The 24,692-nt window shown below is 50.2% G+C and overlaps 1 protein-coding gene and 1 long non-coding RNA gene across 3 annotated transcripts; both read right to left on the bottom strand.

The window, feature by feature from the left end:
* Window positions 1–5,022: 5,022 nt before the first annotated feature.
* Window positions 5,023–10,241, bottom strand: LOC138915904 (uncharacterized). The gene is made up of 2 exons (XR_011422348.1): window positions 10,044–10,241; window positions 5,023–5,828 (listed from the first exon to the last, which is right to left on the bottom strand). It is a non-coding gene; the product is annotated as an uncharacterized lncRNA (long non-coding RNA).
* Window positions 10,242–17,858: 7,617 nt separating this feature from the next.
* TBCB (tubulin folding cofactor B) lies at window positions 17,859–24,667 on the bottom strand. Of its 2 annotated transcripts, none has more exons than XM_001493824.7 (6): window positions 24,119–24,667; window positions 23,654–23,797; window positions 21,969–22,065; window positions 21,017–21,208; window positions 18,321–18,393; window positions 17,859–18,138 (listed from the first exon to the last, which is right to left on the bottom strand). In XM_001493824.7, exons 1-6 carry the CDS (start codon window positions 24,230–24,232, stop codon window positions 18,024–18,026), a joined length of 735 nt encoding a protein of 244 aa, XP_001493874.2. In that variant the 5' UTR covers window positions 24,233–24,667; the 3' UTR covers window positions 17,859–18,023. The 2 variants fall into 2 exon arrangements, with proteins under 2 accessions (XP_001493874.2, XP_070080444.1); XM_070224343.1 differs by lacking the exon at window positions 24,119–24,667 and adding an exon at window positions 23,906–24,081.
* Between the last annotated feature and the right edge of the window lie 25 nt (window positions 24,668–24,692).

The following is a 24,692-nucleotide window of genomic DNA, read 5'->3' as shown; positions in this document are numbered from 1 at the left end:
GGAATGCAGAAACGGGGGGAAATGGCGACTGAGTCGCCTTTGGAGGCCTTTCTCTTGCTCTTGGGTTCCAGCCTCCAACTTGCACGCGACCCCCAACTTCGCAGGGCTAAACTGGCTCCCTGGCGGTCTGGCCCTGGGCCTCTTCCCTGGAGGCTGGCTAAGCTTGAGTTTAAATCCTCGCTCTGCCCCTTAGCAAGTGTGGAATCCCAAAACAGTGATTTGCGGTAATGATTTTCTAATCTGTAAAATGGGAACAAGGGTTCCCACACCCCGCTGGGTCCGCCCATACCAGAATTAGGCAAAAACACTTAGTAAATAATAGCTATTACCCAGGCTGTTCATCCTCTTGGAACCCACCTGGGTTCCTCAAGCGGTTGACTCTTGCTCATCTTTAGATAATACTGATTAGAATAACTGCCAAGCACTCTGCTAAGACTTTACATGTGACAAATAGAAATGGCAAGCAAGAGGATCTATTGGAGTATATGAGGAAGCCGTTTGGTGTAAACCTAATTCAGCCTGACTTTGTTTTTCCAAAAGGGCCTGACATGGCCATTGAGCATGCATTGAATATCTGCTTTAAACATTTCCTATGGCAAGAACAAATGGCCTTAAGATAAAGATGCAACTTCCCCCCACACTGGCATTTCCTTAGGGATACACATCTTTCTTTAGACTAGGAACTGATTGCTGAACTCACCTTTGACCACCCAGCTCACTTGTGATCAGCTAGCTCGAGGACAACAGACTTGCCTCCTGCTGTGCCTGCCAAGACAGCAAACCCCATCAATCGCTGTGCCACAGAGCAGTCTCGCAACTATTGTAAAAGGGACATTTCAATCCTATGTGAAACATCCTCTTTGGGGGTATAGGCCCCAGGCCATGGTTCTCACATTTTAGCTCAGAATAAACTCAACCATATTTTCGTTTATAGATTGCTTATGGATTATTTTCCTCGTCACATGTACCAGCTCATATGTCCTCATAACAGTCCTATAGGATGGATGCTATATATTATCTCCATTTTACAAAGAAGTAAACTGACTCGGAGGTTTAACTCCCTAGCCTGTACCTTGAGGCATTGACTCCTCATGCATATTCTCCTCAAATAATAGAAATATTTGATATTATAATAGCTCAAATAACAGGATCACAACAGACAAAAATCAGAATCGCAGCTACGCTTGTTGAGAGTTTGGGGCCTGGCCATGGAACTGCCACACAAATCTTGTCTGTGAGGCAGGAACTAACAGAAGAGAAAATGGAGGCTCTGAAGGCAGGGTGACTTGCCTGAGGTCACAGAGGGTGGCAGGACCAGGTCTGAACCTGGACTTGGCTGATGTCAATATTTTTGGTGATTACTAATCCGATTCCCTTCTCCCCACACCCCACCCTGCCAGACTGAGCACCTCTGTGCTCTGCCCTCACCGGGGCTCGCTGGCTGCCAGGCTTTTGCATGGGCTGTGCCCTCTACCTAGAACATTCTTTCTACTTTTTTCCGTCTGGTTTTGTAGCTACTCGGGCTTTGGGTGTCAGCTCAGGAGTCACTTCCTCTAGGAAGCCCTCCCTGTCTCCTCCTGAAACTAGATGAGGCTTGCGGCTGCATGTGTCAATGAAAATAATCCATAATAAATCTATAAATGAAAATTGGCATGAGTTTATTATGAGCCAGATCTGAGGACTAGCTTAGCCTGGGCTTTCTTTCCCTGAGGAGGGAAGGGCACTGAGGAAGTGGGGTGTGCAGAGGGGTTATATACTGTCAAAGAGCATGTATCACATATGATCGAAATGTCCCTTTTACAATAGTCACAAGATTGCCCTGCACTGTGATTGATGGACACAGCAGGTGGCAGGTCTGTTGTCTAGAGCTGGGTGGTCACAGGTGAGCATAGCAGCCAATTCCTAGCCTAGGGAGAGATGCTTATCCTTAAGGAAATGCCAACGGGGGGGATGTTGCTTCTTTATGTTAAGGCCATTTGTTCTTGTCTTTGGGACACAGCAAATGCCTAGAGCAGAGGTACAATGCGTGCTCAACGGCCACGTCAGGCCCTTTTGGAAAAACAAGTTCAGGCCGAATTAGGTTTACACCAAATGGCTCCCTCATATACTCCAGCATGTCCTACTGCTTGCCGTTTGTCACATGCTTGTGTTGACGCAAATAATCCATAACCAACCTAAAAATCAAAATGAGGGTGAGTTTATTATGAGCCAGAGTGAGGATTATAACCCAGGAAGGCCTTAGAAGGCATTCCGGAGAAGCATGGGTTTCAGCACAGACTCAGATCTTTTCAGAACAAAGAACACGCATTAAACACACCCAGGATACGTTTTCATCAAAATTTCAGAAGTATGAAGTGGCAAATTACCAGGTTGACATGACCCTGGTGTCAGGAAAGGGAGTAATCCGGGCGTTACCAATAGGGCGCTGGAGGGGCAGTATGCTTCTTATCTTGAGAGGGCAATCTTTGCTTTGATGGTTAAGCAGATGTACAATGTATGTTTGATAGGCCATAAATCAGGCTTTTTAGATCAAGCTGAATCAGTTTTGGACTCAAATAGTTACCCCATATACCTCAATATGTGAAAATCTCTTGTGACCCATGACCTGCTCTTTCTCAGAGCACCCACTGCCAATTACAATCACATTGTAGGACCGGCCCCCCGACTGAGCGGTTAAGTTCGCGCGCTCTGCTTCAGCAGCCTAGAGTTTCGCTGGTTCAGATCCTGGGCGCAGACATGGCCCTGCTCATCAAGCCATGCTGAGGCGGCATCCCACACAGCACAACCAGAAGGACCTACAACTAGAATAGACAACTATGTACCGGGCGGCTTTGGGGAGAAGAAGAAAAAGCAGTCATTTTGTCATCTAGGTCTGTCCGCCTGACTCGACTCTGGCCAGCTCCTGGGTCCTCCTCTCTGTCCCACTCATGCTATAGGGGATCTCCCCCCAAAACACACGGCTTAAATTCCATCTCCAGGCTATCAACAACCAAATTTCTATCTTCAGCCCAGAAATTTCTGTCTCCAGACTCCAACATTCTGCATCTTACTCTCCATCTCCATGGCGGTCTTAGCTGTGTCTCAAGCTTCACTCCTCCTAAACTGAGCTCCTGACCTTCCTCCCAAACCTGCTCCCTCTGACTTCCCTGTCTGCATTAATGGCACCTCCGTCCTTCCAGTGACAAACCTTGTCGACTCTGCCTACAGAAACTAAACCCTCCTCCCCCTCCACTGCCACAAGCTGGCCTGGCCTCCGTCCTCTCCTGCCTGGCCCATTACAGCAGTCTCCCCGCTCCCGCGCCTGCTCTCAGTCTTTTCCCCAAATGCAGCCAGAGGGAGCCTGTGAATGCCTGAGTCTATTCACAACCCTCCTGCTTGAGCCCTCTCCTGGCTACACTTTACCGAAGATAAGACTCAAAGTCCTCACCATGACCAAGTCCCTAGTGCTCTGTCCTGTCACCTCTCTGCCCTCATCTCCTCCCCCTTAAGAAAGGAGAAGCCCTACTAGCAATTTGATCTGGATGCATGTTCCCAGCTCATCACAGACCAGACACAGATGGATGAGGAGGCTGCACAAGCCTGGCAACAGCCAGCAGCCCCTCTGCCGGCACTCTCGAGGCTGCCACTCCTTTCCCAAGTGCCTCCCGGGCCCCGCCTTTGTGCCTCAAGTCTCCACATCTCCTGATCTCAGGGAGGTCCTCTCAGATCTCCATCTCACCTGCGGCTCTTACTGTCACCAACTAATTGCCCCCAGGAACTCAAGGGAGCTTTCAGAAGCATTTAACTTTTTCTCCAAATTGTTTTTCCTTTTTTTTATGTTAAGAGATGCAATCACCAACCACCCTGAAGGGGTCCAAACCCCACAGCGAGAGTGACACCTGTGCAGATGGGCTGAAAAGTGCCCCAGAGATGACCTTTGCCTAATTTTAATGCTAAGATCTCCGCCCCAGGAGGAGCCAAAACCTTATTACCACAACATGTGATGTATGCGGAAGCATGTTTTTTGAACTGAGCTTGAGCAAGCGAATGCGCACCTCTCCCTTTTGAATATTCATTCCCCATCTGCAATAAAAGGCCCCTGTTGGAGCCGGCTGGTGGCGCAGCGGTTAAGTGCGCACGTTCTGCTTCTCGGCCGCCCTGGGTTCGCCGGTTTGGATTCCGGGTGCAGACATGGCACTACTTGGCAAAAGCCATGCTGTGGCAGGTGTCCCACGTATAAAGTAGAGGAAGATGGGTGCGGATGTTAGCTCAGGGCTAGTCTTCCTCAGCAAAAAGAGGAGGATTGGCAGCAGTTAGCTCAGGGCTAATTTTCCTCAAAAAAAAAAAGTCTCCTGTTGTCCTGTGCTTGGGGAGCCATGACTTTGGGGAACAATTCCCCATGGTTTCTATTTGCTGCAAATAAACTTTACTTTGTGTGACAACTACTTCTGGTGAAGGCGCTGATTTCAACTCACCAACAAGGGGACCCACTTAGGTTCGGTAACATTACCGTTATCACCTGCTGACATACTGCATGGTTTGCTTCTTTATTCGGTTTCTTGTCCGCCTCCCCCACTAGAATGTGAGCTCCTTGAAGGCAAAGATTTCTGTCTGCCTTGTTCACTGCTATGCAGCCACTTCCTAGAACAGTGCCAGCACTTCTGAGGTCCTCAAATATTCATTGAATGAATGAAATGTTTTGTGTGGGCTCTCTCATTGAATTTTCAGCACCATCAAGGAGAGGACAGTAAGCATGACTAAAGTCTCCCACCATCTTCCAGACGCCTTGGACTCGGGTATGGTTATATGACTTGCTTTGGCCAATAAAACGTGAGTGGAAGTGTTGGCTGTGTCACTTCCCGGTAGCAGTATTTAAAAGCCAGTGCATGATGCTCCATGCTCTGGTCCGCTGCCCAGGTAGCCATGGGAGCCATGGCGGCACAGACGTGCCTCGTGAAGGAGGCTGGCTGGATCACTGAGCCGTGGCATGGAGGACATCGCCTATTTCTATGAGCGAGAAATAAGTTTTGATTGTTAGTCCACTAAGGTCTAGAGCTCATTTATTACCACAGCATAACCTAGTATATTCTGACTGATGCAGGGAGAAACTGTTATCATGCCCATGAGGAAACCAGAGAGGTGGGATTACTTGTCCAAGGTCACACAGCTCGTAAGTGTCGGAGTCAAGATTTGAACCAGGAAGGCTGGCTTTGTAGCTCACTTTGAACCCTTCCAATTTGCTTCCTCAACGATGTTAATTTTAGGGGCCTGCCCAGTGACACAATGGTTAGGTTCGCACGTTCCGCTTCAGCGGCCCGGGGTTCGCTGGTTCACGTCCCAGGTGTGGACCTACTCACCACCTGTCAAGCGATGCTGTGGTGGGCGTCCCACATATAAAGTAGAGGAAGATGGGCAAGGATAGCTCAGGGCCAGTCTTCCTCGGCAAAAAGAGGAGGATTGGCAACAGATGTTAGCTCAGGGCTAATCTTCCTCAAAAAAAAAAAAAAAGTTAATTTTACAAAGCCACCAATTAATAAACTTGCAAGAGTCCTAACTACCCCAGCCAACGCCGCCTGAGGGCTTGATGGGACCAGGCTGGGGTGATTGCTACAGGCCTGTCCTGCAAAGCCTCTCACAACCCTCTGGGAAGGAACCAGCTAATGTGAGAGGAAGTGGAGGTTCAGAGAGGTGGCATTATTTGCCCGAGGAGGAGGCAGAGCCAGGTCCAAACCCAAGTGTGGTTAATGCCAAATAGTTCTGTGCTGACTAATCCGGATTACTGTTCCTCCACTGCCCTCCCTTCGACGTGTATTAGTCAGGGTTCTCCAGAGAAGCAGGACCAACAGGACCTAGAGAAAGGGAGAGAAAGAAAGAGATTTCTTGTAAGGAATTGGCTCACAGGATTATGGAGGCTGAGAAGTCACACAACCTGCGGGCTGCAAGCCGTAGGTGCAGGAAAGCCAATGGTTTACGTCCTGGTCCAAATCTGAAGGCCCGAGGAGCAGGGGAGTGAACAGTGTACGTCCCAGTCCGTGCACAGGAGAAGCCCGACGTTTCAGCTCAGTAGCTGGGCAGAGCGTGAAGTGTTCCCTCCTCCGTCTTTTTGTTCCACTCAGGCCCCCAAAGGACTGGATGATTCTCCCACATCGGGGAGGGCCATCTGCTTTACTCAGTCTAACGTTCAAATGCTAATCTCACCCGGGAACGCCCTCACAGACCCGCCCAGAAATAAGGTTTAGCCAAACAAGTGTCTGGGCACCTTGTAGCTCAGTGAAGCTGCCACACGAATGAGCCGTCACTCTTCCCGGTCCCCTCCCCAGGCTCCCTGCTGCAGGCTCTTGCACCGGCTGTGCCTCTGCAGGAACACCCCTCCTACCCTGTCTGCTTTGCAGTCACCTCTTCAAGGAAAGCTTTCCTGACCTCACCCACCACAGACTCGAGCAGGTTGCCCTGTGACATGCTCCCAGGACTCCCGGAACTTCTTCCCCAGGACACGCATAGCAAATTATGATCTGTAGTGTTTGATAATGTCTGTCTCCTGGACTGATTGGGGGCCCTCTGATGGGGAGAAGGGCTATCTTAGGGACCACTGTGTCCTCAGCATCACCCAACCCAGAGCTAGGCCTGGAACACTTGGTCAATAACTCATCATCATCATCATCTTCATCATCTTCCTCATCATCATCTTCCTTCTTTGGGGATTATTTGTACAACTCAGAGTTCCTCATCCGAATGAGGACTCTGAAGTCAGTAGAATGTGCTTTCACGGTTCCACAGCATACCTTCTTCATCCTCCCCGACCCTGGTTCAGATGGCTCCCCGCCATACGCCTCCTTGATAATTCCCTCCTTGCCTCCTTGCCTCCAGCTAAATCAGGTACCTCCTCAGGCATCCCACAGCCTTCCGGGTTACCTCGTCCCAGCCTGATCACTCTGGTATCTGAGTGCTCACTTTATAATGATTCAGTGTACTGTGCATTTATATTTTTTCTCTTTCTATGGGTATGCTATATTTCATAACTACAGATATTTTAAATATCTGGTAATGATGCAGGGTCGGTGAGCTGAGGAGTTGAAAGAAAGATTTCTTGGACTCTCAAGATCTGGCAGTAGTGCTCTTTTATTTAGAGAATAGTGTGGAATAGCATGGGGACAGGACCCATGGGCAGTCAGAGCTGCTGCGTGGGGCAGGGCCCACAGGCAGGAGGAGGTGCTGCTGGCATGGGGAGCTGCTGCTGCCGCAAACATGGGTGGAGAGTAAGGCTAAATTTAAGGCATAGGTATGCGAGTTATCTCTTTACAAGACAAAGGAAAGAATATGTAAAAAAGTTAAAATGGTATCAGTGCAGGTGGTGTCTGGCTATTGGGTGGTCCTATAACTTTTAGATAAGGGTCAAATCGGATTAAATGAATGGCAGAAGTCACCGCTTAAATATTATCTTCAGCTAAAGACAAAGGAGGATGTTGGGGGGGGGGCGGTCAGTTACATGAGGTTGCCAGACAGTAAACAACTTAAGTTCTTGCCTTCCCCATTAAGAATTTCCAGAGATAAGGCAATCCTCCCTTCCTCCTGGCGCAGAGAGGGAGGCATAGAGACTTCCTTCACAAATGCAAATGTCTCTCATCAAAGGGCAAGCAAATTCCACTCCTCGGAGCCTGCTTCTCATCTGCAGTTTTAAAATTAACCAGCCTAAAATCCTCATCAGTAATACTTGCTTATTGTAGAAAATGTATATATAAATAGGGCAAAATACATTTTAAAAGGAAAAATTCACCCACTTTCAGAGACAACCTCTATTTAGTCATATTTCCCTTCTGACTTTTTCCTGGGAATATTTTATAATTCCTGACTGTACTGCACATGCAAATTTTCATCCTGCCCATTTTTGCAAACAACTTGTATTAACCAGAAGGAGCAGCTACACTGCCTTTGACTGCACACCTGTGACCTGACCTCGCTGTCATGCATCAGCTCTTTGCCCTGAAAAGTCAGCAGAGAGATGACCTTCACACTCCGCAGGGTAGAACAAATCAGACACTACAGCTAAGATTTTATTTCTCGGGTCAGCTGTGCTCTGAAGGGGCAGCTGAGAGAGTCTCCATTCCCTCTTTCTCCTTCTCACTGCCTGGAACAGGGATGTACCGGGAGCCACTGTGGACCACACAGGCCAGGGCAGGCCATAGGGATGGCAAGGCCATAGCTAGAAGCAGTCTGGGTCCCTGATACTAAAAAGCCTCGTTACCAGCCCCAGACACCTTACACTCAGGTTCCTACAGGAGAAAGAAAGAAAGTTCTATTTTATTGAAGCCACTGCCATATTGAGTTCTGTTACGGGATTTATATTAAATCCTATCTGACCCCCTGTGTCTATTATACACACCCTGAGGAATTGTCCATGCCTCTAAAAAATATCATTTTTACTGTGTTCATAATATTCCATGATCTGAAAGTTACTAGAACTTTTTTCATTCATTTGTTCAACACTTATTTATTGAATGATATATATCCAGGCCCCTGGATGGGTGATGAGGATGCAGTGGTGAACAAAGCTCATGGAGCTTATGTCAAGCAATAAACAGGAAACAGACAACACAACCCTTCTCTATTTTCAGACATAGCACGTCCCAAAATGTGTGGCAGAAATTGCCTAATTGCTCACCAAAACTGTTTCCCTTTGTTCGTCCACATGCAGCTGAACTACATTTCTCGTCGTTCCTTTCAATTTTGTATGGACGTGTAACTGACTTGTAGCCAATGGCATGTGAGCAGATATGTTGTCTCCGATCTCCAGGCCTGACTTTAAAAACCTCCCACACGTGGTCTTCTCTTTTTTTCAACCCCCACTGGCTCAACAGAGGGACTCTGAGGGCCTAGAGACGGGCAAAGCCACAAGATGGAAGGGACCCTGGTCTCTGAAAGACTGTGGAGCAGAGGGACCCCAGTGACTTGCATTGAACTGTAGTGTGAATTAGAAAATAGATTTATTAAGCCTCTGAGTTTTAAGGTTCTTCAGGTGACAGCAGCTGGCATTATTTACTGTAACTAATACACTCCATGAAAAAGCGCTCTGTGGTAGACTGATTGCAAAAATAGCCCTATTTCCCACTCCTCCCTGTATCCTTGTCCTGCACAATCTGACTTTGCAATTTCTCACATCAAGGGGTGGAGTCCATTTCCCAACCGCTTGAAGCTAGACCAGCCTTGTCATTAACCAATAGAATGAGGTGGAAGGACAGTGCAATCCTTCGCAGCCTAGGCCTCAAGAGGCCTTATAATCTTCTCTCTCTCTCTCTGGATCCTAGCTCCTCCGTGAAAACAAATCCAGGCTGACCAGGTGTGATGCAATGCTTCTATCCTATTATAAATTCTTACATTCTCTAGTCTGGCCAACCATTCTGTTACATTCTCCAGTAGATTGTTCTTACAATAACACCACACCTTGAATTACGTAAGCTCCATGAAAACATATTGTGTCTGTTTTGCTCACTGCTGTGGCCACAGTACCCAGAAAAGTGTCGGCACATGGCAGGATGTCAATAAACATCTGTAGAATGAATGAATGAATGAATGAATGAATGGATGGATGGGTGGGTGGGTGAATGGACACAATATCCCAGGCCCTGTGCTGACATTGTGATTGTTTATATTGTGAAAACATGTAATCCCTTCCTCTGCAAGGCCCATAGGGAGCCAGAAAACATCTCCTTAATCCTGTATCAGTTAGCTTTTGCTGCATAGCAAACCACAGCAAAATTAGTAGCTTAAAGCAACAATAATTTTTATGATTTTTCATCACTGTGCGGCTCAGGAATATAAACAGGCACAGCCTGGTCTTAGGGGTATCTAAGCAACATCTAAGACAGGAGCAGGGAGCTGCGCAGTTGGCAAGCAATGTGTCCATCAGGAAAGGGGCTGGGCTGGAGATGGAGCTGTGCATCACACGCAGATGGTGATTAAAGTCCCAAGACCTGATCAGAAGAGAATGTGTAGAATGAGGAGAGAAAAGGACCCGAGCTGGTGCCTTACAGAATGTTCTTTATAGCAAGAAGGGACTCTTTTCAAACCTTGACAAGGCTCTGGCATTCCTCACATGAAGACTGGGGAGCGATGTGGGCTCCTCTTGAATCTGGTGGGTTTGTGATCACTTTGATCAACAGCCGCAGAAGTGATACTATGTGACTTTGGAGGCTGGTCAGAAAAGGCCATGAAGCTTTTGCCTGGATCTCCTAGAAGACTCAGTTTGGAGAAAGCCGGCTGTCAGTAAAAAGCCCAACCACCCCGAGACTCCCACGCTGGGAAGGCCACGCCGAGGCGCTCTATAGTCGCCGCGGAGCACCCAGCCAACAGCCAGCATCAGTGCAGCCAAGCTGCTGAGTCACTGTGGACACCCAGCCTAGTCAAGCCTTGAGATGGCTCCAGGCCCAGCCAACTTCTGACTCAAACATATGAGACTCACCAAGCCAAGCCCTTCCCCAATTCCACATCTCCAGAAATGCAGGAAAAATAAAATGGCTGCTGGAACTTGGTGAGGTTTCCATATATTTACGGCCTCAATAGGTCACTGGAACACAGGTGCATTAGGTACGTATTGCTGCTAACAAATTAAAACCAAAATTTTTTTGTTTTCTGCTTTTTTCTCCCCAAAGCCCCCCGGTACATAGTTGTACATTTTAGTTGTGGGTCCTTCTAGTTGTGGCATGTGGGACGCCGCCTCAATGTGGCCTGAGGAGCGGTGCCATGTCCGCGCCCAGAATCCGAACCAGTGAAACCCTGGGCCGCCAAAGCAGAGTGCACGAACTTAACCACTGGGCCACAGGGCCGGCCCCTAAAACCAAAATTTAACAGCTTAAAACAGAATTCATCATCTCACATTTCCTATGGGTCAGGAGTCCAGGAGTGGCGTAGTTGGCTGGTTCTGGCTCAGGCCCTCTCATGAGGATGCGGTCAGGTTGTTGCTAGGCCCACGGCTATGTCGTGGCTTGACAAGGGTTGGAGGACCAGTTTCCAAGGTGGCCCACTCCCAGGGCTCTTGGCCTCAGTTCCTGGCAAGTCTCAGTTTCTGACCACAGAGACCTCTCCAGAGGGCTGCTTCTGTGTCGTCACAATATGGGCAGCTGGCTTCTCTCAGAGCAAGTGGCCCGAGAGCAAGGACCAAGCCACAGTGCCTTTTTTTTTTTTTGAGGAAGATTAGCCCTGAGCTAACTCCTGCCGATCCTCCTCTTTTTGCTGAGGAAGGCTGGCCCTGAGCTAACATCCACGCCCATCTTCCTCTATTTTATATGTGGGACGCCTACCACAGGCATGGCGTGCCAAGTGGTGCCACGTCTGCCCCCAGGATCCGAACCGGCGAACCCCGGCTGCCCAAGCAGAACCTGTGAACATAACCGCTGCACCACGGGGCAAGCCCCTACAGCATCTTTTATGGCCTGGTCTTAGGAGTTCCACACCATTACTTCCGCCACATTGCATTCCTTAGAAGCAGGACTAAGTCAAGCCCACACCCAGGGGGAGGGCTCTCAAGAGAGAAGTGTCCAGGAATTTGTGGACACATTTTAAACCCACCACAAGAGGGTCCCAAACTCAACCCTAACTCAGCCTACAGCAGTCAGCCAGGTGACGTAAGTCAGTGAGTGGAGCCTGGTGCAGAGCAGCAGGGCGTGGGGAACCCTGCGCACCAGGGACCAGGCTGTGCTGCTCTGGGCTGTATTTGCCCCCCTCCCCTTTCTGCCTGCACCCCAGGCCACGGTTCCCAGTCTCCCCCTTCACCTGGATTCACTGGGGTTCAGCCAATGGGAAACGTGAGCAGGAGATTGGAGAGCAGGAGGAAGGGGCCAGGGCAATTCTCCCCTCTCCCTGTGGTCGTGCCTCCTCCACAGCTCCAGCTCCTCCTACCCACACAATCCTACTGTGTTTCCAGCTTCTACTAGGTGACCCCATCTCTGGGCTCTGGTGACACCACCTCCTCCCTTCGTTCCTCCAGCCTGGAGCGGCAATGGCTTCTCACTGCTCTGATTTCCGATAGCATCACTGGCTCCTTTTTGGTCCCTCAGCTCCTCCATCTGCTGCATAACCACCTCTGGGTGTTGATGTCCCTCTCTTTTCACATCTGAGTGGCTTCTATAACCCAGTTAGGTCCTGACAGGTACAGCGGATCCAGCCCACTGGGTCCAGGTAGAGAAGCAGGCTCCGTGTTCTCAGCTATCCCGATATGGCAGAGGTCAGAAATCAGGACTGTCATGGGAAATGTTTGGATATTTTAAACACTGGAGACACCTGGAGCCCTTGAGATCCTTTAAGGGGGACTTTGAAGTTAAAACTATTTTCAGGGCCAGCCCCGTGGCATAGGTGGTGTAGTGGTTAAGTTCGGGTGCTCCACTGTGGTGGCACAGGGTTTGTGGTTTCGGATCCTGGGTGCGGACCTACACACTGCTCACCAAGCCATGCTGTGATGGTGTCCCACATACAAAATAGAGGAAGACTGGCACAGATGTTAGCTCAGCGACAATTTTCCTCAAGCAAAAAGAGGGAGATTGGCAATGGACGTTAGCTCTGGGCCAATCTTCCTCACCAAAAAACCCACAAAAAAACAATTATTCATAATAATACTTTTTTTCCTTTTCCACTATCATTCTTTCATGAGTATACAGAGAAGTTTTCCAGAGGCTACATAATAATACTCAACAGTTTGCATGCAGAAGCAGGTATGAGAATCCAGCTATCTTTTCTTTTCTTTTTTTTGCTGAGGAAGATTCGCCCTGAGCTAACATTTGCTGTCAATCTTCCTCTTTTAGTATGTGCCCCACTGCCACAGCATGACCACTCACAGACAAGTGGTGTAGGTCCACACAGGAACTGAACCTGGTCCATTGAAGCAGAGCGCACTGAATTTAACCACTAGGCCCTGGGGCTGGCCCCCAGCTGCCTTTTCTTAAGCCAGACATAAAAAGATTTTCAAAGTGTAAAACAATGCCACTCTTCTCACTAATTTTTTCAAGTTGTTCTTTTTTAAAACTGAGCTAACATTGGTTTATAACATTATATGTTTCATGTGTACGACATTATAATCTGACTTCTGTATACACTACAGCGTGCTCACAAAACAGTTATTCTTTATAAAAAAGTTAATAATGTTAACATGCAGTGGTTTATTACTTTTTTAAATAAACGTTTAAAATTTTTAATTTCTAATGTGGTAAATACCTACAGATATAACCCTCATAAACAAAAGCTTTTTGAGGTCCTCAATAATTTTCAAGAATGCAAAGAGGTGCTGAGACACAAAAGTTTGAGAACCACTGGTCTAAACGTCAGGACCAGTAAGATGAGGTGAAGAATTACCTCGAGTTCAGCAACAAGGAAGGGCGTTAGCAATAAAAAGAGTGTTTAGTTTTTGTGGAGCAGAGGGAGAGGGATGAAGGCAAGACCTTATCGACCTCTCTTTCCTGAAGGTTGGCTGTGGTTTATTACGGATGGATCAGGCTGGCAACACAAGAATCCAAGATGGGATCTCATCACAAAACAGGAGACAACCAGATGGTAAGTGGCTCCTGATCGAAGAACTCAAGACCACCCATAAAGTATATTTACCCTAAAATTGAACCTGAACCTGACCCAGCTTTTGGATTTACCAGTGTGTAGAACATACAAGGATGGAAGAACATACTAAAGGAGACCAGGAGGCTCAACCAGCCAAATCAGACTGTGGGAAATCCCACAGGAAGACGAGAGGGAGGGGAAGTGTTGTGGAATAAAAGACTTAAATAGCCAAATGGAGGGCAGAAACACTGTTTGGATTCTGATTTGAACAAGCCAGCAGCAGGAAGACATTCATGAAAAAATCGGGGCTTCTGAATACGGACTCTGAGCTAGATAGTATCAAAGAATTATTGCAATTTTTCTTAGGTGTGATACCGACCCCTTATCTCTTTTAGAGATACATATGGAAACATTTCTGGGTAAGATGATAACGTTGCTTGAGATTGACTTTAAAATAATGGAGGAGGGGAGGGCCAGAAAAATTGAACTCGGTTGGCCAGATGTAGACAATTACTGAAGCTGGGTGATGGGGTACTTGGGCGATCCTTACACTAACCCAATTTTAAATTCCCTTAATATATTTTTTTAAAAAACAGTTTGTGAAGAAGAAGAGCGAAAAGAAAGGGGAAAAGGGATATTTTTTCCTTTAAGATGGGCTCGGCTTCAGCCGGTTTGAGAGCTGACCAGGAGCCCGGGAGAGTGACTAATTCAGACGCAGGAAAGCAGGAGGGAGGGAAGCGGGCCAGCCGGCTCCACTACGGAGACGGGTCACGCGGGTTCATCTACCGGGGCCAGAAAGTCAGCTCTGGCGCCCCCGCCAGGAAGCCGGTTCCCTCTCTCGGATGACACGCTGGGCCGTTCGGCAGGCCGCCGCGCCTGCGCAGCACCGCCCTCCGCCGGGGAGCGGATTCCCTTCACCCTACAATTCCCCGCGCCGCAGGGAGGGAGCGGAGCTCCAGTTCCAGGCGATAGCGGGCGAGGCTGAGGGTGTCGCATGGTCTTCTGGGAAATGCAGTTCGCCTGCTAGGCTGGAGCCGTTGCCCAAAGCCAGAGAGACTACGCGCCCCACAATGCGCCGCGCGCGGTGTGCTGAGCAGTGCGTTGCTGCCCTCACGTGGCGGCTGCGCGGTTATTGCTCGCGACTGGGTTATTGCCAAGGCCGGGACGCTGAGGTTGCGGGGACTTGGGAGGTTAGAGCCATCCAGGGAAACTCTGGCAATCCCTTTCGGAGAGGATGACTCCAGACATGGGTCAGGAAGGTTAGGATGGGGAGGGGAAACGGTGAAGAAATTGGGGGCAGGGTCCGCTGTGAGGATTAAAGGAAGCCAGCATAGCAACTGTTGACTATACGTAGTCGTTTTTAGACCTACAGCTAATACTCACTGAGTAAGCACTTACCTATGTGCCTGGCTCGGAATTTGAGCGCCTTCCATGTATTAGCTCATTTAATGCTCCCAACAGTTGTTTGGGCTGAAACCCAGAGGGAAGAAATACTGTCCCCGGGCTGGCGAGTGACAGAGCTGGGGGTCCCGGCTTCAGAGTCTGTGCTCCTCCTCACTAAGGTTACAGCACCTCTTAACCAAGTTTGTAACTGTTACACGATTCAACCCAAGTGGGCTCTGAGCATGCTGAGTTAGTGATTTAGCCCAACTCTCGGACAAAAGCTGCATTCAGCCTAAGTTTGTGTTTCGCACAGGGATCAAGTTTCTGATCTGCATGAATCACCAAATGGATTCCTTCAGGCTTACAAAGCCCTGTCCCCTTTTGTTCCCATGATTCCTATTCTAATATCTCCCACTCCCATCCCTTCCCTCACACCAGCAGCCCCTTGGGAATTTCGTGATTTTGTTCTCCCCACTGCCAGCAACCTTATTCATAATGAAATATCAGTCAAAAAAAAAGCGGCAATGTTTGGTAATTACCTGTTTATTTGTCGCCTTCAACTCCCAAGCAAGGACTGTCCAATTCATGAGTGTGTTCCTAGCGTCAGGTCATATGGGGGGGGGGGCGCTCAAAAAACGTGGGGAAAGAGTGTTGGGCAGTCACTGTCTTCCACCTGTACGGACTGGGGGATCAAGGGAGGGTGGTGGATGGTGCAGGGCGGGCGTGGGCCATTGTCGGGGGGTAGAAGGATTTAATGGGTGTGGAGGAAGGAGATCCCACAGCCCCTTCCTGCTGCTTCCCCTGAGGTTGTGGATCTGGTGACTGGTAGAGGGTGGGCAGTGCTGGGGCCACCAAAACCCATGGTCCTTTTTCATAGTAGTCGCTAGCAGGGAGCTGCTCAGCCCAGAAGTGCGTTCCAAGGCCCACTCTGCCTCCAGGGTGGCTACATGACTGATGAGTTCTCATGAATACAACATGAGCAGAAGTGAAATGTGTACCACAGGATATTAAAGAATATGGTGAAACTTCCAGACAGTCTCCTATTTGCCAGCTGGAAGCAGATAATCCCGAGCACATGGAAATGATGGAGCCACAGGATGGAGTCTGGGTGTGTGAGTCACCACAGTGAGGTGCTGCCAATCAAGCAAACCTGCATCCTGACTGTGGTGGGGGCGGGGGTACTTGTTACAGCAGCTGGTATTACGTGAACACACTGACCACGTCCCCTTCCTCTCTGGGGCCCCTGATAACATGAAAGCTTAAGCACCAGATCATTCTATAAATGACCTTCCACTGTCATCAAAAATTTCAATGTTGGGGCTGGCCCCGTGGCCCAGTGGTTAAGTTCATGCGCTCCGCTGCAGGTGGCCCAGTGTTTCGTTGGTTCAAATCCTGGGCACGGACATGGCACTGCTCATCAAACCACGCTGAGGCAGCGTCCCACATGCCACAACTAGAAGGACCCACAATGAAGAATATATACAACTATGTACCGGGGGGGCTTTGGGGAGAAAAAGGAAAAAATAAAATCTTTAAAAAAAAAAAATGTCAATGTTTCCCCATGTTCTTTTGGGGACAGCTTCTCCACGTTAACAGCTGGCAGGCATAAAGCACCTCCTGGAAATTTGTGTTTAGATCTTCCACTGCAGGCTGGCAGGTGCTGGTGTGACGCCCCTGCTAATGCTCCCCCCTCTGACAACTCCCTGACATGGAAGGGGCCTAAGCCGTCGGGTCCTTTTCTAAAATAACCAGGACTGTTTTGTTTTGTTGTTTGTAGATTGGCAACTTAACTGATGTGCATTTTTGTGGAGGTGTGTATCCATCCCTGGTGGGTGTTTGTGTGAATGTGAGTGTAGCCTGTGTGTATGTGTGGCTCCCCCACGTGTGCATATGAGAGAATCTGTGGGCACCGTTTCTGCACGTGACCTGTCATGTCTGTGTTTTGGGTGTCTCCAGTGTCTGAGTGTGAGCCCAGTGAGCGAGTGGCCTGTGTGTCTGAGTTTGTCCATGCACAGTAGGGTGGGCATCAGAGTACGGGCCCACAGGGCTGGCTGTGGATGTGAGCAGCTTCCCCTGAGGATCCCTTCAGCTCGCAGGCGGTTCAACTTCACTCTGCGTACTGTGCTTGCTCCCTGCTGCCAAGCTCTTCTCTGGAAGTTATAATTAAGTGATCACAGCAATTAAGGAGCATCCCCCACACAGTGAGCAGATCAGGAACCCCTCCAATCGGTGCGAACCCGAGGGCAGTGTTCTCTGCCCAGCTCTGCAATGCTGAGGGCCTTCATGCTACTGCTGAAGAATTTAGACTTCTCACTTCTTTCAACTATTCTTAAGTGAACAGGTAAGATCCCCCACCCACAGGGACTATGGTAGAACTACTTGTTGACCCCCAATATCCCTTCTCCCCGGCTGCTGTAGTACAGGAACTTCTGATATTTGGCTAAGAACATGGCTGCCCAGAATAAAAACTACATTTCCCAGCCTCCTTTGCAACAAGTGGCCATGAGACAAAATTCTGGCCAATGAAATAGGAACGAGTTTTGAGTTATACATATTCCTTAAAGACAAGGAGTATCCCCTTCTTGTTCCCCTCTTCCTGGTGCCTGGAGCAGATGAGGTGGGAATCATGAGGAGGAGATGGGAGAGCAACAAGATGTATGGAGATGGAGACTGGCCTCTGACATGGAGGCGTCACCACATTAGCTCTGGGTGAGTACGTGAGACTTTACATGAGAAGGAAAGAAACTTTCATTTGTGAAGGCCATTATTACTTTAGGCCTCTTTGTCATAGCAGCAGAACACTACATTAACCAATAAAGTACAAAGAACAGTCTCATGGGCCTCCAGCTAAAGGATAAAGCCTCACCCAGCCTAAACTTTGCTGTGCCCAGCCCCCCCATTTCACCCTCACCTACCCAGCTGCCCCCAGCCCCTCCTATAATCATCAAGTCCTGCAAACATTTCCCATGTTTCCGGCAAATTTAATACATGAGTCTCAAAAGACAATGGCAAAGGCAAAGTGAGTAAAATAAAAATGGGGTTGGGGAAGAGGGCCATGGGCATACACAGGGAGGGGCAATAAGTAGGCGAGTTAGCTGGAACAGGGGGATGCCCTTGCTTGGGCATCACATCTCATCCAACCCATAGTCTTCCTCAGGGAAGTCCCCCACTGTCACAACTGATGGCTTGACGAAGGCGCCGTACTTGGCCTGGCATTCAAAGTAACGTTTCCCGTTCACGCTGTAGGGCATAATGGGGAGGCAGTGGTCAGAGGGCCCCCAACATGGCTCCCACCCCAGATGCTAGGATGGGCAGGCTCACCCAGTAGTACATGCATGCACTTACACATACATGAACACATCTGCAGGCACAGACACAGGCATGGACACACACACAGCCGCCTGAGTAGGAATACTTATTACCTGCCATCGTTTTTCCCTAGTGGCTCGTCATAGCGGACACCAATCCAGTAGCCAGGCTTGAAATCTGTGAGTCCTGCCCAGGGGAGAAATCCCAATGACACCTTCATATGAAGCTCCCCCCAGATATGTGCCTGCCCACTGAGTGGAAAGCCTGTCCTGGTGAAAACCCCTCCTCACTAACACCCAGGACCACCGCCATCTCCTGCCCAGACTAATATGGTCACCCCCTTCACTGTCTCCCTGCTCCTACACTAGACCCCCTATTCACTCAACACCCCTGGCCAAAGGGGTCTTTGTAAGAAGTGAAGGGAAATAATACCGCTGCCTTGCCCCAAACTCCTCAGGGCTTCCCATCTCACTCAGCATAAAATCCACACTGCTTATGGTCAAATGATTTTGGACCATAAGGATGCCAAGACAATTCAATGAGGAAAAAATAGTCTTTTCAACAAATTGTGTTGGGACAACTAGATACCCACATGCAAGAGAATGAAGCTGGACCCCTACCTCACACCACGCACAAAATTAACCCAAAACGGGCCAAGTCTTAAATGCAAGATGTAACACTGTAAAACTCTTAGAAGAAAATATAGGCATAAATCTTTGGGACCTTATTAGGCTGGTTTCTTAGATATAATACCAAAGTACTACTTGTGCAACAAAAGAAAAAATAGATAAATAGGACCTCATAAAAATTAAAAACTTTTGTGCTTCAAAGGACACTATCAAGAGAGTAAAAAGACAACCAACTCACAGAATGGGAGAAAATATTTGCAAATGATACATTTGATAAGAAAATTTTATATAGAGTATGTAAAGAACTCTTACAACTTGTTATGGGCTGAATTCACAGGCTGATGCTCAGTAGCTCAGAAGGTGACTGTATTTGGAGACAGGGCCTTTGGAGAGATAATTAAATTAAAATGAGGCTATTAGGGTGAGATCTAATCCAAGCTGACTGGTATCCCAACAAGAGGAAATCTGGACAAAGAGACGCCAGGGATGTGCCTGCACACGGCGGAAAGACCACGTGAGGACAGAGAGAGGAGGTGGCCTTCTGCAAGCCAAGGAGAGAGGCCTCAGAAGAAAGCAAACCTGCCAAGGCCTTGATCTTGGACTTCCAGCTTCCAGAACTGTGAGAAGTCAATTTCTGGTGTTTAAGCCACCTGCTGTGTGGTACTTTGTGATGGCAGCCCAAGCAAACTAATACACAACTCAACAACAAAAAGACAAACCACCCAATTAAAAAAATGGGCAAAAACATCTGAACAGACATTTCTCCAAAGAAGATATACAAGCACATGAAAAGATGCTCAACATCTTTAGCCATCAAAGAAATACAAATCAAAACCATACGCTGTACCACTTCACTCCCATTAGAATGGCTGTAATCAAAAAGACAGATAATACTAAGTGTTGGTGAGGATGTGGAGAAGCTGGAACCCTCAGACATTGCTGGCGGCAATGTAAAATGGTGCAGCCACTGTGGAAAACAGTGTGGCAGGTCCTCAAAAGGTTAAACACAGAGCTACCATGTGACCCAGCAATTCCACTCCTAGGTATAGAGAAATGAAAGTACACGTCCACACAAAAACTTACACAAGAATGTTTACAGCAGCACTGTTTGTGATAGCCAAAAAGTGAAAAGGACCCAAATGTCCATCAGCAAATGCATGAATAAATAAAATGTGGTATATCTATACAATGGAATATTATTTGGTAATAAAAAGAAGTGAAATACTGCTACGTGCTACAACATGGATGAACCTTGAAAATGTTACGCTAAGTGAAAGAAGCCAGTCAGAGAAGACCACAGACTGTATGATTCCATTTATATGAAACGTCCAGAATAGACAAATCTATAAAGACGGAAGGTAGATTAGTGACCACTTATGTGGACTGAGTGGGGTTTCAGAAATAGAGAGTGGTTGCTAATGGTTATGAGGTTTCTTTTTGGGGTGATGAAAATGTTATAAAATTAATTGTGGCGATAGTTGCACAATCTGTGAACATATTAAAAACCAATGAATTGTACACTTTAAATGGGTGAACTTTATGGTATATAAATTGTACTTCAATAAAGCTGTTATAAAGAAAAAAGACTCACACTGTCTCCAGTCTCTAAGGTCCCGCATGCTCTAGCCCTGCCCACACCCCGGACTTCACTCCTTACCTCTCCCCTCACTTACTCCCCACTAGCCAGGCTGTCTTCCTTTCTCTGCCTCAAATAAACCAAGCTTGTTTCTGCCCTTTACACTCACTGTTCCCTCTGGCTAGAACACTCTTCCCTGCTTTTCATCTTGTTCACTTCTCCCTTTCCTTCAGATAATCCTTCCCCCAGGAAGCCCTCCTGGATTGCTCTCAAGGACAGGTCTGGTACCTCCTCTCAGCTCACACAGCCCCCTCAGCTTCCCTCTTCCCTGCCTGGATCGCTTCAGCCTGGGTTTCCCCCGTCTCAGCTCTGACCACTGTGCCCTGTGCTTTCAGCTCAGAACTGCTCCCTCTAGCCTCTGCTTCCTTGATCACAACCCATCACGTCATCCTGCCTCTGCTTCCCACTTCCCAGCTGTGCACACTCTGGGCTGTCACCGTCAGCGTGGGGTCTGTCTCCCCTACTGGACTGAGATCTCCACGAGTGCTGGTGCCTAGCACTGCCCACCTCAGGGCCGGGCATAAGGTCTCAGTGGGCCACGTACCTACATACATGACGGTGCCCCGGCGAGGGGGCTGCCCAGGCGCCCGCACTTCACAGCGGCTGCCCACGGGGATGGCACTGGCCTGGGCCTTCTCCTCGGTGAGGCGCTGGGAGTTCTCAGCCCTCTGCTGCGCCTGCTCCTCTTCACTGTATCGGCCTAGCTTGCTGCGCTTCAGAAAGGAGCGGACTGAGTCTGTGGGTGGGGTGGGGGACAGGGGGTCAGACATGGTCCCCCCGGGCGGGGCCTCTGCTAACAGGATGACCTACTGCCCACACAGGGCCAACATTCACAGAGAAACTCTTCTGTTTTGGATGTCAAAGGGCTATTGCCCAAGCCCCGCAAGTCTCCCACCACTGCCCTGGCCTCTCCCAGGACCCCTGGGCCTCCCCACAATCCAGAAATAAGGGGAGGACGGCTGCCTCCAGTGTTTCCCATTACCCCATCCTCCCACGTCCCCTCAGGATCACATGAGCTCCATCCAGGCCCCGAGGCCCTCCATGTCTTCCCCACCACAGTCTGATCTGTCCCCACATGCCTGCACTGATCACCACACTGCCCTGTCCACTCCACATATCTTATCATGCCCTGCCCCCAACAGCCCATCTGTCCCACCATGGCCCCACATGACCCTGACTGCTCCCCCCACACCTGAACCCCCAGCTCCCTTTCATGCCTATTTCCTATGTCCCTGTCTGCCTGCCCACACCCCCTCACACCTTCCAGCCCCTCTTCACACCCATGCCCTGTCCACCCCCAACTGCTCTCTCGTGTCCCCATATGTCCCCACACCAACCTCAACTCACCCCCTCCATTTTCCTGTGCTGTCTGCCCCACTGCCCACACCACTGATCTCCCCTCCACGTCCCCATCTATCCATCTGCCCCGACCTCCGCCCACCTGCACACACTTCCTCCGGCCCGCACACGCCCCATCCATCCCTGGGTGCCCGTACCTTGCCTCTGGTCGTAGGCTTCTTCTGGGATCGAGTATTTCTTCACCTTGGACACGTCCTCAAACTCCCCAAGGCGGGCACCACTGTGGTCAATGACCTGTCATGAGGGGAGGTCGGTCGGTGGGGATCAAGGTCCAGCCAGGGAGCCCTGGGATGCGGGTGTGTGGGTTGCACACTGGAATGTTCCACAGATGTTAAGTCTTTTCTGTCAGGAAAACCCACATCCCTCTACCTTCACATTTCCCCAGCCTTCTCTCCTTTCCAGAGCCCAGCTGAAGGGATGAGAGCAGGCGTCTACACTGTCCATCTCCCCTTCTGCACCTCATCCAAGCCCCTGGAGGCTGCGTCTGCCCCCAAACGACCCCTGCGTGCTGACATGCCCATCACCGATGGTCCCCAAGTCACTGGAGCTGAAGGGCAGAGCTCGGGCCTGGCCACAAGCCCTCTAGGTGGCTTGTCTATCCTCTCTGGCCTCTGGGATCCTCCTAAGCTGGTCTCAACCTTCAGACCCTGGAACATCCCTTCCTGTACCACCTCCAATATTCACTCACTCAGCCCTTGCTGAGTTCCTCCAAGGCGCCCAGTTGGCCCTGTGCTGGCGACTAGGGACACGGTGCAAAAAGAGAGACAGCCCTGCCTTTAAGGAGGGTTTGTTCTGCTGGGAGACCAACCACAAACGTGTGCACAGGTACGTGTGTTACAGCCAGGTCATGACAAGGGTCTACGTAGAAACATACCACAGATGGCCTTAAAGAGGATAGCAGGGTGGTTAGAGAGGGCTTCTGAGAGGAGGGATGTCTGAGACAAGGCCTGAAGGATGAGACGGAACCAGAGGCACAAAGTCCTGGATGCAGAAACGGCCTCAGCTCTTCTGGGGAACAGCGGGGAGGCCAGCGTGGCTGGAGTAGAGTGAGCCGGGGGAGAGTAGGAGATGCAACAGATCACTGTAGGCTTTGGCTTTTACCCAGGATGAGGTGCAGCCAGGGGAGGCTCTGAGCCGGGAGGGCCCTGACCTGACTCAGGTTCGCAGGCGGCTCCTGGCTGCCTGGCTGCCGTGGGGAGCAGACTGCAGGGGGCGGGGACGGAGCAGGGAGACAGGGCGGGGGCTGCTGTGATGGTCCAGGAGGCAGAGGATGGAGGCCGGGCCAGGGTGGGGCAGTGGGGAGAAGAGTTTAGATCCTGGATAGATGCTGTGGGTGGAGCCCACAGGGTTTGCGGAGAGACTGGATGTGGATGTGAGGGAAAGAGAGGGGTCAGGAACACCCTGAGATGTTAGGCCTGAGCCCCTGAGCTAACATGGCAACGCTCACCCTGACCCACTCACACTGTATAGGCCTCCATACACTCTTCCCTCCACCTGGCATGCCCTTCCCATTTCTTCTAGGTCGCTCTTTCCTCATCCTCAGGTCTCATCTCAGGCATCCCTTCCTTTAGGAAGCCCCTTCTGATCCTCCCAGGTGGAGGTGGGTACCTCTCTGGGCACTCCCAGTTCCCTGGGCTTTCCCCAGCCCAGTCCAGACCACTCTGGCTGTCACTGTCGGGTGATGGGTCTGTCTCTCCATACTGGACCAGGGGATCCATGACAGTAGGGCCTATCTTAGTCATCACACAGGGTAAAGTATTGCAAGCATCTGTCAAATAAATAAATGAACGGAGGGGAGGGATCACAGATGGGGAGGCCTCACGTGAATGCGGCAGCCATCGTCTACGGGGTACGAGCCCAGCAGGGCATCCTCCTGATCCAGCTTGCCGTAGAACTTGTCGTCAGCTCCATACAGCTCCAGTTCCATGCAAGAAGCAGGGCTGCCCACCACCAGCTCTAGTTTACACTGTGGGGGGCAGGAGAGGTGGAAGCTGTCAGTGGCCCCACCCTCCACCTGAGGCTCCGCCCCTTCTATCAATAACCATCACCCCATCCTTACTCCTCCGAGACCCACCATTAGGATCCACCTGGTTACCCCTGGCCGCCTCCCTCGGTTCTTGTTCCCGCCGTCTGGAACCTCTAGTTTTCCCCTGCCTCGCCCCCAATCTCTGCAACCTCAGCTTATCCCTGGCCCCACCCTGCGTTTGGGAAGCCCCTCCATTTCTTCTTTGCCCCGCCCCCTCAAACCCTGCGCCCCGCCCTCCGGGCCCCGCCCCCACGGCCACACCTTGAACTCAGCTATGGTGAGGCTGCGACTGTATCGCTTCTGGGAGCGGAAGCTGTTCAGAGAGCTGCTGATGAAAACGGTCACTGTGGGCGCCGACAGCCCCGTCACCTCCATGTCGCCGCGCCCTGCCGGGGCCCGCAGCCCAGTCCGCCGCCTCACACCGGCTCCGCAGCCGCCGCCGCTTCTGGGCTATCAGCCCCGCCCCCTGCTCGCGACCCGGCCAATCCGCGCTCTCCCGCCAGGAGGGCCGGCCAATCGCCGCCGTCTCTCCGCCCCCAGGAAGAGGGCTCCCCGTAGTCTTGGGTGGGCCCAGCCAATCCCGAGAAGTGTTCCATGGTGCCCAGTTCTTCCAATAGCCGCACGGGAAACGGCCGGGCGGCGAAGGCCGAAGCCGAGAGGAAGGCCTGACAAGAGTTACTTGGGCCGCGAGGGTAAACTCGCGCATGTGCACGGACTCTCAGCCAGCGACGAGCAATGGCGTCTTCATTTATACCAAGCGCTTTGCGGGTTACGGGACGCTCGTATTCCCGGCTCTCGTACCACGCTATTCTATAAATGGGGAAGCGGGGCCCAG

The sequence above is a fragment of the Equus caballus genome, chromosome 10, assembly GCF_041296265.1.
Source record: "Equus caballus isolate H_3958 breed thoroughbred chromosome 10, TB-T2T, whole genome shotgun sequence".
In the NCBI taxonomy this organism is placed as follows: Eukaryota; Metazoa; Chordata; class Mammalia; order Perissodactyla; family Equidae; genus Equus; species Equus caballus.
The sequence above is the reverse complement of the archived record's forward strand: the minus strand, read 5'-3'. Positions and strand labels throughout refer to the sequence as shown.

Bases quoted from the DNA above. Each gene is read 5' to 3' on its own strand.
- TBCB (XM_001493824.7), bottom strand. From the start codon at position 24,232: ATGGAGGTGACGGGGCTGTCGGCGCCCACAGTGACCGTTTTCATCAGC. The intron at 23,798-24,118 runs GTGTGGCCGTGG...TGCCCCCCACAG, and splicing joins TCACCATAGCTGAGTTCAAG to TGTAAACTAGAGCTGGTGGT. The intron at 18,394-21,016 runs GTACGTGGCCCA...TCCCCTGGGCAG, and splicing joins GGGCACCGTCATGTATGTAG to GACTCACAGATTTCAAGCCT.